The sequence below is a fragment of the Bidens hawaiensis genome, unplaced genomic scaffold (genome assembly GCF_021521415.1).
Source record: "Bidens hawaiensis isolate Kalapana, Puna unplaced genomic scaffold, B.hawaiensis_p1.1 tig00004269_1, whole genome shotgun sequence".
NCBI classification, from domain to species: Eukaryota; Viridiplantae; Streptophyta; class Magnoliopsida; order Asterales; family Asteraceae; genus Bidens; species Bidens hawaiensis.
The window spans coordinates 911,647-932,064 of NW_027491256.1; the positions used below are offsets into that span (position 1 = coordinate 911,647).

Sequence of the window (20,418 nt, forward strand, 5' to 3'; positions counted from 1 at the left end):
TTTGGTTTTTATAGTAAAAAATTGGTAAATAGAAAATTTGTTATGGGTCAAAAATAAGAATTCTAAATATTTTTAAAAGTTTGAGAATACAAATAGATTTATCGTCAAATTTGTTACTGGTTCAAAGTGTTGACTTGAAATGTCAAACGGATGAAAGTTAGAATTTTAAACATGATTTGGGTTTCAAATTTATTTTCAATGACATTTTTGGAAAAAAATCGAAAGGTTCGGGATTTGGTAAACTAACTATTTTTCTCTCGACTATTAAATTTAAGAACAAACAGTGAACACTTACGATATGTCACCCCAGGCCTATCAATGCTTATAACTTACAACAAATTTGAAACATTTGTGTCAGCATTAACTTTTCCTTCAATGGTGATCAGAACATTGTATGGGAAGCATGTCATGCAAAACTATGCTCAAATGAAGCAAAGTATTCACAAAATTAAATGGGTTTACATGTTATCTTTTATGTTGTCAAACTTATAAAAATAAATCATGGTTTAGCTCAAAAAAACATAGTTCTTGAAGAGCATCCGTCATTATAATTTAATGTTCTCATTTCATTCTATGGGTTGTAAATTTATTAATATATCAATAAAAGTAACGTTTATTTGGTATTTAGGCTGAGTGGTAAGAACTACTATTAATGAGAAGTCCTCTTGAATTATTTCAATTATACATATATAATACTGACAATGAAAGTTTCAATAAAATGAGTCTTATCGAGTACGTTGTTGCACGTGCATTTTTTTTATTAAATTCATTTAAAAAATCATTTCATGATATATATATAATCAATTTATATACACATACTATAGATACAAGCATAGATGTAATATATTTTCTTATATACGTTATGTAATTATTTTCTTTACTTGTAATTTATAATTTGAATAATCACGTATAACTTTCTAAAACTAATGATGTAAAATAATGATATAGTCATACAACAGTTAAAAAATAAAAACTAATACCAACTTATTCACACATCGAAAGGGTCATTACAATTACAAAGTCTTAATAATTAAATAATTTGCTTTAAACTTAAAAAACTATATAATATCTAAAAAAATGATAATGACTGTAGAATCTTATACTATGTTAACACATGAAAATAATAAAAGTAAAGAATAATGCTATGAAATTATGAATTGATTTGAGTAATCCCTACACGTTTTAGCTTGATATGCTACCCATTATAAAATAAAGAAATTATATTTATATCAAAGTGAAAATGTAGAAATATTTTTAAATTCAGTTTTGTAGAGTATAAATATCTCATGAACTTGAGACCAATCCTATCATTTTAAAATAATTTCGTTTTCCATTCTATTTGAATATTAATAAAAGGTAATGATGATACAGGACTTTTATTTATGAGGTGTGAATGCAAATGAAAAGGATTGAGGAAATTATTCGATTGATTTTAAATAAAATAACAATTTTACCCAGGGTTTCATTTATTGTTGTTTTTTTACTCCATGTTTTATTTGGACTGTTGAATCTTTAGTAATCAAAACTTAAGGATCTATCCTCGCATTTACAACCATCGACAACCAATACTGATCTTGCCCTAACTATGTTTGGAGTTGTGACCAACAAACAGTTTGACGGGTAGATGTTTTGACCGCTACAATGGATTCTTACTTATTGTTTCATTAGCTCGCTACTAAGCTCACTACAATGGATTCATTATTGTTCAATCAAAGCATTTGAAAACTACGGGTAGTGAGCGAGCCACAAGGCAAGTTGATTTTGTGAGTGGTTAACCGTTGAAAAAGGAGGTAACTTGGTGAGTCAGGTGAGGTAACATGTCACGAAAATGATGGCTAATTTGTGTGAAAATACTCCTGACTATAGAAATGAATAATAGGTAGCGCAAATAAAGGACACCTTGTGAGAAATATTAATACATATCACATTTATTTTCCATCACATTTAATTCTCAGAAACAAGATCTATGAAACGAACAAAAGATAACTCACATTTTACTACCAACTAAATAACTAAATTGTGTGCGGTTGATAGGTTGAATTGTGCAACCTCAATAGTCAATATACAATCCATATTCTTACTTGTATTCAAAACATCAACAATAACCCATAGAGACTTAAAATAGTATAACCCGAACATCATTTATCCCATTTACCGAAATGTGTCATAAAAATTAATGGGTTAGAAGCTATTAACCAAGATGTAAATGTTGATAAGGTTGGCGGGTTATAAAACATGGGCTAATCGCGCTTTAGGTAATCCCGAATACACAACCAATCCATATACCATCAAAAGGAAGGATGCATGAATGACAAACAAAAACAGATAAATTTATTGTAAATTGGATATTTGGGTGTGCTACCACATCTTTAAAAATTCATGTAATTCCTCAATAAGGCTAGTTTTTTATTTTTTTTTCATATATATTTTTTGTTTTTATATAATCCATATTTCTAACCAATGTATTTCAACTCCTACACTCATGTTAGTACCTTCCATTTTCTAGTGTTGAGTGAGATTGATCACAAAGTTTGTCTTGAGATTAAACATTTATAAAAACGAAAATAATAAAATATCAAAACACATTTTTCTTTTCAAATGGCATTCCTATCGTTAACTCAAGAAAATGTGAAGTATGCACGAAAAAAAACGTTGTGCGCATCATTATTATCCATGTAAGACTAAATCAACAAATCGAAGAACAATTATGAGGTGAGCTTACAAGTCATAAGCATATTATATGATTACTAGCTGCATACCGAAACAAAGAAGCAAGCGAGCATCCAGCTAAATCCCATCTCCATGGGGTGGTCTTATTAATACCCTACAAAACAACTACAAGAATCAGAAAGTACAACTGCCTAAATACAAGAATCAGGAAGCCGATAATGCATACCAGGAGTGGCTGAATGACTATTGTAAGATCTGACTATGTACGCTTCCCATCATGAAACTGAGCATTCTTTGATGACTTAAAAGATTCTAGAAACTTTGTTGCTGAATGGAACTCTTGCTTTTGTCTTGCCTTATCCCAATGATGTTCAGCAGCCAATATCTCGATGACATGTGGCAGTGCTCGCCCTGCTGCATCAGTATCGAGAAAAGCAAGTCGGGATCTCCTAGCAATAAAATCTGTTGCAGATTCACAGTACTCATATCGTGCACAATACGCCACCTCAGCTTCAAGGAATGGGTACCCATGAGCAAGCCGCTTGCCAAGATTTTCATTCTACAAAAATTATAACCATTAATGTTATAAAATGCTTAAAATGTGCATATAGGTTATTTTAATCTTAAAAGTTGCCAAAATGTACTTTTTATGCATACAAACCTCCTATGCTACTTTATTCAAAGATTTTAATGCTTACTGTAATAATATCGTTTCTGTAATCAAAAGTAACACATTATTTAATTCAAAAATAAACAAAAGAGTGAACCAGCAAGCTTAATTTTGAATAGGTCAAGGGTTTATGATCGAACCATATAAACATGAACGGAGCATGTTTGAGTTCTTTCATTTAACTTTAACCCTACAAATGATCGAACATGGTTTTCTTGTTTGTGTTCATTCGTTTAGAAAATGACCATGTTCGTGTTTGTTTATAAGAATATAAATAAACGTTCACGAAGTAAACAAACGGACATAACTGAGCCAACACCAATTAAAAATAAATGTGAACAACAATGTGTTGGCTCCAAAAAGTTAATAAAAATAAAATAAACTGTAATGAGTAATATTTTAATTTCTAAAACTAGACTAAATTCTGTTGAGTCAAAAAAACATAGTTCATGTTCGTGTTCGTTCTCTACATATATAAACAAAAAGTTTGGTTCATGTATGTCTGTTTAATGAACATAAACAAACCTCCATTCGAACAGTTCACGAACTGTTCATTTCATTTACAGGCCAAGGTTTATGAGTCAAACAAGTTGAAAGTCTCTAGAAGTGTACTTTTTATGCATACAACCGCCAGTCTTTATTCAAAGACTTTAACGATAGTTGTAACAATATTGCTTTTGTAACCAACTAACCATAATGATAAGGACTATAGTATGAACCTTTTATTAATAAGTGATTAAAAAAAGATAAAAATGAAATGAAACCTGAGCAATGGCGGCTACTTTTTCAGCCTTGGTACCATACGAATGCGACAAATGTTTAGCAACAGCAGTGTCCATGATTCCAGGAACAATTTTTCCAGTATGTGACACCTTCATACGTACATATTCTTGAGCAAGCACAGTGAAATATGCAGGATCCCATCCGTCTCCACCCACCAGAGATATATTTGATGTCAAACATTTGTTTTTTGGGTTCAATTTACCAGACTTGATAGCTGCATCAACTGCATCTTCAGCCATCCTGAAGTGTGGTTCAATTTACAAAAATACCAAGTCAATGCTTGATTTTTTATACAACATACATAATTAGATGCTTGGACCGGATCGACATGAAACTTAGTGTGTCGAGCACAATTATATAGAATTTATACTATTTTACAAAAATCTGTTTAATATAAAACAGTATAGCAGTTTTTTACATCAAAAAGCTATTTTCATAAATTTTATTCGTTCAGCCCATAACCCGTACAGACCATTGAAAAGTAAAGGAGCTAAAATTGCCACCTTTAGGCTTGCAACTGAAGTACTGAACCGAACGAACACAGACGAGGCATGTTCATGTTCGCTTGTTTAACTTTAACCAAGAAGACAGGGCATGCTGGTGTTAGTTTGTTTGACTTACTAATCGAACATGGACAATAAAACGAGCAAGGTTTTCTTTACATGTTCATTTGTTAGGAAAAGTGTGTTAGTGTTCGTTTATGTTCATTAGTTGATATTATAAGCGAATGGTTCACAAGCGCAAACGAATGAACATAACTAAAAATGGATGAATAAACATCACCTAGGGAACACCAACTAAAAGTAAACACAAACATCAATTTGTTGGACCTAAAAAATAATAAATTAGACTAAATTGTAATGGGTTATAATTTAAAACCATAAAACTAGACTAACTCTAATGGGTAAAAGAAAATTTTTAAATGAATATATAAACACAAGTAAACTAATGAACATAAACGAGCGTAGATCGAGAAATGTTCACGAACATAAATGAACGAATGAGACATGTGTTCGTTTTAATTCAACTAAATGAGCAAAACACTTGTTCATTTCGTTCGTTTATTATATAAGCAAACTTCTCGCCTAGCGGTTCACTGAACGCTCGATTCGTTTACATGCCTAGCCACCTTGACTGTGACCAAAACTGCTAGAGAGCTCCCAAAAAGAAAAGGTTTAAAAAAATAATTATTGTTTAGTTTGTTTATGCCAATATTAATAATCTAATTGGACACATATGACAATATTAAACAATAATCAAACAAATACTAACCCTCTATACGTGGTCCACTTTCCACCAGTAATAGTAACCAAACCGGAAAAATCTTCACACACAATATGATCTCTTGATATACTCTCTGTATTTTTAGCCCTCGGATCAGTAGCCAAAGGCCGGATACCACTCCATGCAGACAAAACATCTGTGCGTCGTACCTATACAAACCGCAGCGTTATTACATTGATATAGTCGATGGCACGATAAGATGCATGATGTTGTACAAAACAAGTGAAATCTGCAAACCTTAACATTCAAATAATCACATATGGCATCAAGTATAAATTCAATTTCATTCTCGTGAGGTTCTGGAAGCATGGTAATGCTTGTACTGGAGTCAGTTGTACCAGCAACGGTTCTACCTAACCACGGAAGCATGAATACAACACGCCCATCTTTTGTTTTGGGAACGATTAAACCCATTCCCTCAGGGGAATAATAATCAGGCAACACGATGTGCACACCACTACTCGGGCAGATCATCGGTTTTGCATCTTGATCAGCTAGTTTCCTAACCGAGTCGCAAAATGGTCCACCCGCGTTAACCACCACTTTTGCATAGGAATCAAACTCTGTGCCTGTAAACTTTAAAAAATAAGAATCAAAGAAAGTCTTTCAAACTATGCCCAGTGTACACTAGAATACGAGGAGCAAGCTAATGCATACATGCAGAAGGAGGTGGAAAATGGACTAATTGGGCAAAATGGTCAACATGAGTAGGCTTGTATACAAAGCGAACGAACACGAGCAACTCATGCTCGTTTGTTTAACTTTAACCGAACAAACGCTTAAACACAACAATTAAAAAAACAGGGTTTTCTTGTTTGTCTTCGTTTATGATCGTTCGTGAAAGTATAAATGAACGGTTAACAAATGTAAACGAATGAGATAACTAAACATAGATGCACGAACATAACTAAGCTAAATGTAAAACCAGTTAATAAGTAATGCGAAAACCAATGTGATTGGCCTAAAAAGTTATTAAAACTAAACTAAGTTGTAATGGGACAAAAAACTTTATATGAATATACTAACGAGCATAAACGAACGAACTTAAACAAGCGTAAATGAACAAACATTATCAAATTTAAAGAAAATGAACGTTCACAAACATAAATGAACAAACGAGACACGCGTTCATGCTCATTCGTTTAACTAAGTGAACCAAAATTTTTGTTCATGATCGTTCGCTTATTAAATAATCAAACATAACCAAACTTCCTGCTGAACGGGCAATAACTGTTCACTATATGTTTGGTTCGTTTACATGCCTAAAAATGAGTTACTTTTGTGCAGGCCAAATCGTCAATATGGGTTAACTTGCGTTGGATTGACACAAAACACTTTTTGTCCAACCTTTTACAATTTAGTGTGTCAAATAAAACTATACCGTTTTAGTAACAATCCAACTTTTTATTAGAAAACTTTGTACATTTATGCGTTAAAGATACACTTCAAGTGACTTTCGACCCATTTCCTTTTAAGCTATCTTTTTTTAAATTTTTCATCAATCTGACCCATTAGAGATCACACATAACCAGAATCAAGCCACTAATAAGTAGATTGGTAAGCTTTGGCATGTTACAAACATATCAGGTGATGATATCAGAAATAAATGCTGATATGATAGTTTACCTGTTAAGTTATCCCGAATACGAGCTCCTATTATCTGGTCCCCACCATCTTCCTTAATCAAAGAAACAACTTCAGCATGATTAAGTACAGAAGCGCCTGCTAATGCAGCAGTACATGCTAATCCAACATTAACCCGTGAATCATTCATTTGTCCATCATAATAGACCACTGTTCCCTTTAAACTTCTATCTTTGCCTTTTGTTGCTAGTGTGGGGAACAGTTCGGTGGACTCTTGTGCAGAGTAATATCTAGATAAGTGAAGTAGATGTTTTCCTGCTACTAGATCGTACATTTTTAAGCCCACCCAATAGTATATTGCCTCAAACCAGCTAAAGCATGGTGTCATGCAGGGTAAAGCATGACACAGGTGTGGTGCATTATCAATAACCTGTTTACGTTCCTCTAGTGCATGAAAAACTAGCTTTAGTTGCCCATAATCTAGATTAAATACCGCCTTTTCCAAGTAGCGAACACCTAAAAGAGATAGAGAATACATGAACACAGATACGTAAATTGACAAAAACAATGACAAATGCACTTTGTTAGGAATATACATATGCCAAAAAAAATCCATTTCAGCCTGTGCAGGGAAGGACTTTTTATGGTGCTAATACTTATAATAACTTCTTATGAAGTTTAGTATAGTTAATGTTTTCACTCTTTTAAGTAGGCCTGCAAATGAACCGAATGAACACGACTCGAGGCATGTTCGTGTTCGTTCATTTAACTTTAACCGAACCCGAACATGAACATATAATTGAACACTTTTGCTGTTCTGAGCATGTTCGTGTTTATTCGCTTAACACATAAACGAACATAAACAAACAAACAAACTTAAAGGGGTGAGATCCGGTACAAATAAAATTAACATACTAAACATACAAATAACTAGAGTAATTACGTTATAAAAAATAATATAGTGTAATAATAATTACTCTAGTTCAAAAGTATTAGAGTAATAATAATTACTCTAGTGTTAACATATTTACTCTAGTTATTGTACAATTCTCATGATAAAAATCATTTGTATTTATCCAAACTCCAAACTTAAATGTGTTAGGAACAAAAGGCACACACGAACAAGAAATCAAAGCGATAAAGAACACGAGAATTTTACGTGGTTCGGTTGCGGTGTACAACCTACGTCCACGGGGTAATTAGGTTTGTATTATTTTGGTGATATATAATAACAAGTACAAGAGACTATTTATAGACCGCATATTAGGGCTACTCCCTTGCTAAACAAGCTAGAACCCAATTGGGCCCAATAGGGTTAGGGCCGGCTAAAAAAATAACCTCCCTAACTCCTTTAATATGCAGTTGTCTAAATGTGGGTCCGGGGATACCACATCGCCCAACAATCTCCCACTTGGTGTCTTCGGACCTAGAAATGCACCATCTCTTCTGTACTTCTGTAAATGAAAATCCCTCCTGATCTTCAAACCATCCTAATTAACCTTGTCTCCTCAACATTATTCCTGGAGACCAGCTGAAGCTATGCAAAGCTTCAGCTTATCCAGCACCACACTCTTGGTAAACATATCAGCTGGATTTTTAGCACCTGGGATGTTCTTCAGACTGATTGTTCCTTCACTGATCAACCCCCTCACGAAGTGATATCTCATCCCTATATGCTTTGTCTTTCCGTGATACACTGGATTCTTTGCAAGTTTAACTGCACTCTCATTGTCACAGTACAATGAGTAGTCGGGTTGTTGTTTTCCTAATTCTTCAAGAAAAGTCTTCAACCAAACTAGTTCTTTGCTGGCCTCTGCAACAGCCATGTATTCTGCTTCTGTAGTTGACAGAGCCACACTTTTCTGAAGTCTAGACATCCAGCTAACTGCTGTCCCTCCCACTGTGAAAACATACCCGGTAGTGCTCTTGAACGTCCCTTTACAACCACCCAGATCAGCATCTGTGTAACCTCTGAGTATGGCATCCTTTTTTCTGAAACATAACCCCATCTTCTGAGTACCCTTCAAGTATCTAAGTATCCATTTGACAGCCTCCCAATGTTTTTCTCCTGGATCTGACATAAACCGACTAACAACCCCAACGGCATGAGCAACATCTGGTCGAGTGCAAACCATTGCATACATTAGACTCCCGACTGCTGATGCATATGGGACTTTGGTCATCTTCGATCTTTCTTCTTCAGTTTTAGGAGACTGATCTTTGGTGAGCTTCAAATGACTTCCCAATGGAGTATTCCTAGGCTTGGTTCTTTCATCATTCATCTTGAACCTTTCTAACACTTTCCCTATGTATTTTTCCTGGGATAGTGTTAGAGTACCTGCCTTCTTGTTTCTAGTGATGTTCATTCCCAGTATCTGTTTTGCTGCACCCAAGTCTTTCATTTCAAACTCTTGGGACATCTGTTTCTTCAACTTGCTTATTTCCTTCATATCAGATCCTGCAATCAACATATCATCAACATACAACAGTAATATGATATAAGAGTTGTTGAATTTCTTCAGATAACAACAATGATCCATCTGGCATCTTTTAAACCCCGACCTCTCCATGAAATTATCAAACTTCATGTACCACTGTCTAGGCGCCTGTTTCAGACCATACAAGCTCTTCTTTAGTTTGCAGACCCAATTTTCTTTCCCCACAACCCGAAACCCTTCAGGTTGCATCATATAAATGTCTTCTTCAAGATCACCGTGTAGGAATGCCGTTTTCACATCTAGTTGCTCTAGATGTAAATCTTCTGCTGCTACAAGACTTAAAACAAGTCTGATGGTAGTCATTTTCACCACGGGAGAGAAGATTTCATCATAATCAACTCCTCTCTTTTGTTGAAAACCCTTGACCACTAAACGGGCTTTATATCGTTTAGACCCATCATGTTCTTCTTTGACCCTGAAGACCCATTTATTTTGCAACGCTCTCTTATCCTGCGGAAGCTTGACTAAGTCCCATGTCTTGTTCTTTTCTAGAGAGCTCATTTCATCCTTCATAGCATTCTCCCACTGGCGAGAATCCTTCATCTTGACTGCTTCAGAGTAGCTTTCGGGTTCACCGTTTTCTGTCAAAAGAATATAGTTAACTGAAGGATTGGAATGACCGGGACTATACCTTTCTGGCTGTTTAGTAACTCTGGTGGATCTCCTGACCCAATTTTCAGTCTGGTCAGGCTGTTGTGGGATCTCCTCGTCTTCAGACTCTGAACTCCCACTGTCAGAAGTTTCTTCTGACTCATTATTTCCACCAGCTTCAAACTCAGGAACTGTGTCGACTTCAGTTTCTGTAGCGGGTTCCTGAACCGGTTCGGGGATCGGTTCAGATCTCTGGTTTTCAATTTTGAATTCAACCTGTTGCTTCTGAACCCTAGAGTTTGGATTTATCACATCTTTGTACAACTCAGCCTCATTAAATGTAGCATGTTTGCTGCGGACTACTTTTCTGCTTTTCGAGTCCCAAAGCTTGTAGCCCATCTTGTCTGACCCGTAACCAATGAAAACATACTTCTTGGCTTTTGAATCTATCTTGTCAGCATTCGGATCTAGGTCATATGCACTGCACCCAAAAACCTTTAAGTGCTCATAATTAACCGCTTTCCCCTTCCATTCTTCTTGAGGTGTTTTGTAACCCAACGGAACTGATAGACCTCGGTTGATAAGATAGGCAGCAGTTTTAACAGCGTCTGCCCAGAACATTTTAGGGAGCCCTGCATTTATCCTCATACTTCTGGCTCTTTCATTTAACGTTCTATTCATCCTTTCTGCGACTCCATTTTGCTGAGGAGTACCTGGAACTGTATTTATCATCCGAATGCCATGCTCAGCACAAAAGCTAGTGAACTCTGAGCTAATGTACTCCCCTCCATTGTCTGACTTCAAGCACTTTACCTTCAGATCAGATTCAAGTTCAACAGCAGTTTTCCATTTCTTAAAAACATCAAATACTTCAAATTTATTTTTAAGAAAGTAAACCCATACCTTGCGTGTGGCGTCGTCTATGAAAGTCACATAGAATCTCGAGCCTCCCAAGGATTCAACACGTGTTGGTCCGAAAACATCTGAATGGATAAGCTCTAATTTCTGAGCTTTAGGTGCTTTCCCTGTCTTCACAAAAGATACCCTCTTCTTTTTTCCAAAAACACATGGTTCACAGAATTCAGATTCAACCCTTTTAAGATCTGGAAGCTTTCCTCTGGCGACAAGCATCTTCATGCCCTTCTCACTCATGTGGCCGAGTCGTTGATGCCACAACTTTGATAGACTCGGTCCACTCGTTACTGCATTAGCACTACCTGCAGAAACCTCAACCATATACAAAGTACCCCGTTTCTTTCCCTTGGCAATTACCATGCTACCCTTGACGACCTTCCATTGTCCTCCCCCGAATGTTACATCATAACCCTGGTCGTCTAATTGCCCAATGGAAATTAACTTTTTTTTCAATTTTGGAATTACCCTGACATCTTTCAATGTCCAAATTGTTCCAAAACTTGTTTTCAAGTCAATATCTCCCAACCCAGTAATTTCCAAGATTTGGTTATTAGCAAGACTTACAGTACCAAAATTGCCCCGTCTGAAATTCTTCATCTTTCTCGAGCTTGAGATAGCATGAAACGACGCACCTGAGTCCATAATCCAGGACTCGACTATATCCTCAATACAGCAGATCAATGCATCATCAGAATCTGATGCTGTTGAGGAGGCAACATTCACTTCTTTCTTGTCTCTTGGTGGTTCTGTACATTGACTTCTGAAATGACCATTCTCATTACAGTTCCAACACTTTATGTCGTTTCTTGTTTTTGAACTCCCCTTTCTGTCTCTTGATTTTGATCTTCCCCTGTTACTTACCCTCTTATCTTTCTTTCTACCTCTTCCCTCAGTACTTAGCAAAGTACTGGATGATTCACCTGCATTCTTTCTCCTGATATCCTCTCCTAGGATCAAGTCACGAATACCCTCGAACGTGAGTTTGGTGGTTCCGGCTGAACCACTAACGGCAGTGACTGTTCCTGACCAACTTTCAGGTAACGAGGACAATAATAGCAAAGCTTGCACTTCATCATCAAATTTAATATCAACAGATAATAACCGGGATATGATAGAATTGAACTCATTTATATGAGAGGTAACAGACGCACCTTCCCGCATACGCGTATTCACCAATTGTCTAATTAAGAATACCTTATTAGACGCGGAAGGTTTCTCGTACATGTTTGACAACGCGGTCATCAAACCCTTAGCAGTGGTCTCATTCACTATATTGAAAGCAACGTTCTTAGCCAACGTGCATCTGATGACTGCTAGGGCTTTCCTGTCTAGATCGGCCCATTCTTCATCCTTCATATTCTCGGGTTTTTGACCTCTCAAACATGGAAGCAAATCTTTCTGGCATAACAAGTCCTCGACTTGCATCTTCCACCATCCAAAATCCTGCCCATCAAACTTCTCGATTCTGATCTTACCGTCCTCAGTCATTATCTTTACCGAGTTTCTAACGGAAGCAACCTGCAATACTGATCAGAACTATTTGACCTCTTCTGGTCAAAAGACAGATTGTACTGTAGCGCGCACTGTTCACACGCCGGAAACACTGTAGCGGCGGCGGTACTGTAGCGGCGGCTAGGGTTTCTGATTAGGGTTTGGTGGCGACTGGCGGCTGGGGTTTATAGTGTGATCCTTGCTCTGATACCAGTTGTTAGGAACAAAAGGCACACACGAACAAGAAATCAAAGCGATAAAGAACACGAGAATTTTACGTGGTTCGGTTGCGGTGTACAACCTACGTCCACGGGGTAATTAGGTTTGTATTATTTTGGTGATATATAATAACAAGTACAAGAGACTATTTATAGACCGCATATTAGGGCTACTCCCTTGCTAAACAAGCTAGAACCCAATTGGGCCCAATAGGGTTAGGGCCGGCTAAAAAAATAACCTCCCTAACTCCTTTAATATGCAGTTGTCTAAATGTGGGTCCGGGGATACCACATCGCCCAACAAAATGGGCATAATTGAACAAACATAAATGAACACATATGAAAACCAAACATAAACGAACATAAGTTAGAATTAGGTGAACATAAACTTCCCGCCGAACAAATCACGAACAGTTCATGAACGTTCGGTTCGCTTACATGCCTACTTTTAAGTGCAACTATTTGATCAAAGGATAATTCTGTTAACCGTCAAATTCAATTACAATGCATCTGAGAATACAAATTACTTATCATAGCAATGCAAACAAAACCGGAAACAACAAACTGATTAACACTATCAGTAAACCGAAACCAGTGAACCGCCACACTTAATCGTCCCCATCAAAGCCATACGTATAAAATCAAATCAAAGAATCAAAATCCTATATAACTAATAAAAATACACATTATATTATATTATTATTATAACATCCTAACCCTAACAAATGACACACACATATCACATAATAATTCAGTTAACTCACTTCCAACACATCATCATAATAATAATAATAATAATAATATTGAATAACCGCAACACGCACCTCCGTGAATCAATTTCGTGGACCGAGACGACGTTCCGGAGGAGAAATCATCTCGTTCGACAAGGCCAACACGTAAGCCTCTAGTAACGGCATCCAAAGCAACTCCACATCCGGTAGCCCCACCGCCAATAACGAGAACATCAAGCGGATTAGAGGAATTAGCGCTGATTAATGCCGACTCCTGTGACGCACGTGACGGAATAACCGCTGCCGGATCAGTGATCTTACGTCGGATTGATTCTAAGGCGGTGGTGGTAGGGTCGTTGGAGGAGATGTGTGGATCACGGAGTGCCACGTAGGAACCGGTTAGAGCCGCGGTGGTGGTTAGAGTCAGGGCGGTGAACCCTACGCGCCGAGCGCGTGAAAAGCTCGCCATGTTTTGTTTTGGTGAATGGGGATGAAACAAGGATTGAAAGAACGGAGGATGTTTTTGACTTTTTGGTGATATGTTACTTTTTTGCCTTGGGATTTGTTATTGGGTAAAAGTGGGCCCTCTAATCATCGGGAGGTTTTTCTTTATACATCCAATATAATAATAATAACTTATAATACATTATACGAAAATAATTTCCTAAATTTAAAAAAATATGCATTGGTAAGAGTTGTAAATTTCTTCATTTATGTTTCCTTCACAATTAACCATTCACGTGAATTAGTTCGATTTAGGTAGCTATCTTAAACTTAAAATTTTATATATGAGGATGTCAAATTAGGTCAATTTTGTGATGAACGTGAATAGAGGATGAACTCTGATTCTTAATTAAGCAATGAATCAATCCAAATCATGTAGAGTTCATCAATCGATCCTCTATCTTTGTAACATATTTTAGTGATTTTAGTGTAATTGGGGATTAACTTGTTGATCAAGTTGATTGTAATATGAATTTAAATAAGTAGGGTGCGGAGTTTACACTCATTTGATTTTATTATAACTGGAACTTATGAGCGAAGCCCCTAAGTCATGGGGGTTCCAAGGGGGCAACGCTCCCTTGGCGGGGGTCTGGGTGCAACGCCCTTGGTAACAGGGTTCAAGGGCGGCAGCCCCTGGCTAGGGTCAAGCTGCCAGGTCAACGTGGAAATTTTTATATTTCGGACATATGTTTATTTATTAAAAAAAATATTAGAAAATTAATTAATTACTTAATTTTCTTTACAAAGTTTAATAAATAAAAGGAGCGTATATTCAGTTATTAGGTAGATAACTGTTATGATAACTGCAAACATCACTGTTTTTCAAACCCTAATATAACGTAGTTTGATCATATGATACGTTCTCTAATTCAATAAACTCTCTCATTCTTCATACTGATTTTTGCACTAAATCTGAGTTTATCCGGTCAAAACATTTGAGAACCAACAAATAGTTTTGATCTGAGAGTATTTCACGACTCTCAGATTTTCCTAAGATAACGATTGTAGAAATCACCAACAACAGAGTGTAACTAAAATTAAATTTGAGAAGTAACTCAGTTTGTTTTTGTTGACAGTTTTGTTCTAGGTGTAATTCGGTTTTGTTCTGAGTGTAATTTTGTATAGAGGTAATTAAATTTTATTCCGAGAGTAATTCAGTGGTGTGCTTGGGTGACCAGCGCTGTCTACGAACGTGATCATTTAAGGTCGCATTTTACCATTGTATTACCCAAGTAGTCGGGTTTTTATTCGTTGGTTGTTAAAAAAATGATGGTTTGAGCATATTGCATCTTTAGTCCTTGCAATTTGTTAAATTAGACGTAATAGTCTCTACCCTTAGTAAAAGTCGATTAAGAATACAAGGAGACTAGTTATTTTTATTTGTATAGGGTATTTGTTTAGAAGCTTTGAAATTGTAATTGATTAGGGTTATAAGCCAAGAGCTTCCAACAAAGATTATATTTTACTGTTTGTCATAACTTCCAGATCTAAAACCATCTTATTGCAAGAAGACAGTTGTTCATCATATTTGAAAAATCGATGAAGTCGATATTTGCAGCTCCGTCATTTACTGATCAATCTATTACAACTCGAAACAGTACCAACATAGATAAGTTTTTGCATTAAACGGGTCAAAAGAGTTGAAGTAACTGGTCATGAGGCCTGAACTCAAATGTAAAAGTTCAATCGAGGATTAATGATTTGTAATGTGTTTGGAAATCTATGTAGAGTGTGTTTGGTGATGAAACTATTCAAAAGAATCAATAGGTTGTTTGGTTGAGAAATATGCCTCAAATTATTGGTATATGAGTGTGGTTTTATGGTTTACTTCAGGAAGTCCACATAGAAGCATATAGAACTTTTTATTTGAAGACCCAAAGGACAAATGTACGAGGGTTCACATAACTATGTGTTTGAACCATATTTATTTTGAAAGAATTGGTGATTTGTGTGAATATGAAAGTGCATTAAAATGTGTTTTAAATTGTAAAAAGTGTAAACGTTGGTTCAATACAAATTTTAGGGACCCGAATGACTAATACGAAAGTATAAGGGGTGTATGAAAGATCTTAAGAAGCGGTTTGGAGGAGATCAGGGCCGGCTCCAAAAAGACGAAATTTTTTTGGGCCAAAGGCGAAATCGTTTTTAGGCCTTAAGTAAAAGAAACATTTTTTTGGGGTTTAAACAATTTAATTTTAAGTGTGCTTACTTACTACTTAGTTATGATTTGAGTTTTGTAAAAAACTTGTGTATAAAAATAAACATAAAAATGTTTCAACTAAGGCTAGAACCCACAACCTTTTGGTTAGATGTCATACATCTTTACCACTAGACCAAGCTAGTGGTTAATGAAATTATGTTGAAACATTGATTATACATAATTTTGTTTTTATAATAATACATAAAAAAATTCTAAAATTTTTTTCGGGCCTAACAGGGTGTCGAGCATGTGGCCGTCGACTACCGCCACACTCCTAGGCCGGCTCTGGAGGAGATCTAAAGTTCAAGGACCAAAGATGATTTATTGAAGCATACTTTATTTATGGAATTTGTTTTAATTAAAATTAGAAGTTGTTTAGTTTCCCTAATTCGATCAAGTTCGTTTTCTTGTTGCTTAAGTTTCTAGCTGCTTATAAATAAGACCCAGAATTTATTTTTAGATTGTCTTCCGTTCTCGTTTATTTTTAATAAAAAAGAATTGCATAAGGTTTATACAAAACCGATTTGTGTTCTTAATTCACTTGATTGAAAAAGTTCTAACAAAATGGATATTGTATGATTGCATTAAAAAAATTATATAAGTTTATGATTGGACTTGTAGCTTAAATCTAAGCCTTGATATTATTGAATCAATTAGGAGCCTGCGATCAAGATTATGAAATAGAATCACAATGTTGTACGTGATCAAGTATATTCAAAAAGGTGTTTGAAGTCTCGTTCTAAGAAAAAACTTACATGAAAATGGTGCTTAGTTACCTTTTTAGTTTCATGAAGATTGATATTAAAGCAGGTAAAGAGTCTTTTAACATAAGGAGACAATCTAGCTAGAGAGATTAAAGATACCCATTGAACATAAGCACACATTTTCTATTAAAGATAAATAAACGTAGCCCATTAGTCTTTACTCCGTAGTCTATTAACTGAAGTTCAATACCTTAGTTTTGTTTACTGTTATCATATTATCGTCGATATATTGAAAAAAAAAGTTATATGCAGGCCCATTTTTAATACTCGATCAGGCATCTAAATCTCAAAGACGGCATGTTGACAGTATAAGTGGTGCACTATTGCGGTCTTGTAATTCAAACGCTTATTGATGAGTTTTACATTTGTTGATAAGGCTTGAAGGACTGGACCAAATCATTGTGTCCCACACGCAGAGTCACACAGTGTGCATGTAACTATGTAACTTGGACATGATGTAATACTATTTTCGTCCAATTAATGCCATGAATTAGACTTGGATTCATAATCAAGCCTCTTATACTATAACATCTTATTAAATCAGCAAATTCAGTTTGAATGCTACTTCCAAGGGTTATCATAGATTATCACTACATGGAGTGCATAGCTTAATTGCATTTGCTATTGGATTGCCGAATCGAAGAATCAATAATAAGGGGGATAATATTATAAAGGATGACATCAAAACCAAACACATGTGTATACCGCTCAATGTTCTTTGATGTTTTAAGCTAGCCGTACGTTTGAAAACAAATTAAGGTGGCACCGAGTTTGATTGAATAGTTAATGACTTAATGAAGAATGATGTTGAATGAAGAATGAAATGTTAGATTAAAAGGAAAACTTAATTTTGGATTAGTTAACAGACTTATTAACAATTCATTTGTTTGGTATTAACTCCTAATTCCTAAAGACAGAGAATGAATTGTGAATGACGATATAATTCATCCGTTTCTTTATTGTGAATTCATGTTCAACTTGAATGTTAAAACAAATTGAATGTTAACAATGAACAAATGACATAGATAAAATAAATCTTTAATGCCAACACGGGATTAGGTTCTTGGATCAATAATCCGAAAAGAGTACCAGGTGCATATGTGCATGTTGTTTACGAAATTTGGAAAAGCTATATAAAGAAATTTTTTAAAGTAAATAGCTAAAATCTTCTCCCTAATGTTTGATCACTGTTGTCACTTATCATTTCCATATAAATTGCTAACCCCGCCTTTCTTTAATGTTAATTCAATGGTAAATGGATTTTTTTAATTTTGTTTATTATTTCATGTCACCTCACCTTTTGTGCACCCTCTACGAGAGTACACGACATGGTCTCGTGTGCACATTGAATATAAAGGCGACGACTTTAACCAACCCATAATAAAGTAGTTCACATAAATTGACAAAGAATATTTATTATTGTGTAGAAATATGTGAAAAGTAATTTACAACAATGTCTAAATATTCATCGTAATCTATCTCGATACATAAGCCACAAATGAATCCAACTCCACCCGAGCAACACCATCATCCATCATAGACCGTCGGACCCTATCACCAAGCTCCACCGCCCTTTTCCTAATCTCTACTCCTTCATCCGACACTATCAACCTCGTAACGACCTCTTTAACAACCTTCGAACTCACCAACTCATTCCTTTGCGTCCAATCCCTCACATACATCCCAACATTCAATACTTTCGTTAACAACATAGCATTGCGTGGCTTATCCGAATGCATTGGCCACGCTGCCACAGGCACACCCATGGTCATACTCTCCATGCACGAGTTCCACCCACAATGACTCATAAATCCTCCAATGGCCCGGTGGCCTATCTCCAATTGTGGGACCCAGTCCACCACCACCAACCCATTCTCCCCCACCCGCTCTTTGAAACCGTTCGGAAGCTTGATCTTCCGTACCTCATTGTCAAAGATATCACCTTTGTCAGCATCTCTTAATACCCAAATGAATTTTTGTTTGCTTTCCTCTAAACCTAAAGCGATTTCTTGAATTTTTTCGTTGCTAATTGATGTTGTCGTCCCGAATGAAATGTAAAGAACTGTGTCGGGTACTTGTTTTTCAAGCCAGTCGAATAGTTTGTGATTTTTTTGAACACTTGAGTCGCTGGTGATCTGAACCGGGTTGAAAGGACCAAGAGCCCAAAGTTTTTGTCCATCTTGATAATCGACTTGTTCGATTAAATCAATGTATTTGCCTTCAATAACCCTACTCGCGTCAAAAATTGTACCTGCAAGTTAACTTTACTCATCAGGTCAATACAGTCGAATGGTTTAGAACACAAGCAGCCAAGCTCGGATAGTTTGTGAAATGTTCGTAAAAAGTATACATGCTCGAAGTAGGCTCGTATAAAAACCTAGTCAGCTTGTTTCGAATGGTTCACAAACCAAGGCAAGCTAGGTTCGATTCGTTTACCAACCGAGCTAGCTCAGCTTGAATTACTTTATTTTTTAATTTATTATAGTATACGTTGGTGGAGGCTTATGTCATCTCGTAAAATCAATATATGATTTTTGACTTTATGTCCTAAGTTTAGTTGAATACTCAATGTTAATTGTTTTCCACTTGTCAATACTAGGTTTAGATATGTTTAAATAGTTTTTCGCTACAAGCTCATTTATAAAAAATATTTTTGAAAAAACAAACTAAAAATCAACTCGTTTGAAAAAGGTTTTAAAAAACTGAAAATTCGCTTATTTACAAACCAAACCAAGCTAACTTAGATCGATTTGTTTACAAACCAAGCCTAACATTAGCTCGTAAACAACCCTAGTTATGAATACGGATTACCACGACTAAAAATTCTCAAAGCATATAAGTTTAATCTTTACTTAATTAAGCATACCAGATGAAAACTTATTGCATGATACATCTATGGAAGCAAAGAACTGGAATGCTTCAATCGAATAACAATCATCATTACTTGGAAGCTCTTTTAATATTGCTGCGAGTTCGTCATCGAGAGATGCCTGGCTAGCGGCCTCGTGGTGGTACCAAAACCCCACAAAAGCCGAACAACACGAGAACATACAAGCTTCAACGTTATTACCATATGAAATAACATCTTGGACAACCGGTCCCATAAGATAATCAAAATAACAACCACCCGTTTAACCGACGCCAAAAGTGTTGAAAGTAAGTCGTTAAATGGTTTGCGGAGATGCATGGCGGATTGGAAAGCTGGGATGAGTTGTGTGGGGAACTTGGTGGTGGCAGTGGGGTCGGGTGGTGGTGAATCTCCACGTCATATTTGGTTACTTGTTAATGCTACACTCATCTTGATTTTTGTAAAATTATGTTTAGGTGTTATGCATGCTTGGCTTCTTGCTTATAATATTTAGGAATGTATACAGATTTAGGTTGTTAAAAATGAGTGTGTAGTGTGACTAAAATGAAAAGTCTATTTCTATTTCAACGGGTTCACGATGAAATTAAAGGCGGCTACTTTAATCAACCCATACCAAAGTAGTTCACATAAATTGACAAACAATTTT

At 35.9% G+C, this 20,418-nt stretch overlaps 1 protein-coding gene and 1 pseudogene across 1 annotated transcript; both read right to left on the reverse strand.

Moving 5' to 3' along the window:
* Nucleotides 1–2,495: 2,495 nt before the first annotated feature.
* LOC143625969 (glycerol-3-phosphate dehydrogenase SDP6, mitochondrial-like) lies at nucleotides 2,496–13,912 on the reverse strand. Its single transcript, XM_077096179.1, has 7 exons — nucleotides 13,529–13,912; nucleotides 7,034–7,507; nucleotides 5,645–5,976; nucleotides 5,396–5,556; nucleotides 4,105–4,363; nucleotides 2,897–3,229; nucleotides 2,496–2,824 (listed from the first exon to the last, which is right to left on the reverse strand). The coding sequence occupies exons 1-6, from the start codon at nucleotides 13,902–13,904 to the stop codon at nucleotides 2,930–2,932; spliced, it is 1,902 nt and encodes a 633-aa protein (XP_076952294.1). The 5' UTR covers nucleotides 13,905–13,912; the 3' UTR covers nucleotides 2,496–2,824; nucleotides 2,897–2,929.
* Nucleotides 13,913–18,378: 4,466 nt separating this feature from the next.
* LOC143625933 (zeatin O-xylosyltransferase-like) lies at nucleotides 18,379–20,383 on the reverse strand (annotated as a pseudogene).
* Between the last annotated feature and the right edge of the window lie 35 nt (nucleotides 20,384–20,418).

Coding starts and splice junctions, on each gene's coding strand:
- LOC143625969 (XM_077096179.1), bottom strand. CDS start 13,904: ATGGCGAGCTTTTCACGCGCTCGGCGCGTAGGGTTCACCGCCCTGACT. Junction 5,557..5,644: donor GTGATTATTTGAATGTTAAG/GTTTGCAGATTT, acceptor CGGTTTGTATAG/GTACGACGCACAGATGTTTT. Junction 4,364..5,395: donor AAGTGGACCACGTATAGAGG/GTTAGTATTTGT, acceptor ACCACACTTCAG/GATGGCTGAAGATGCAGTTG.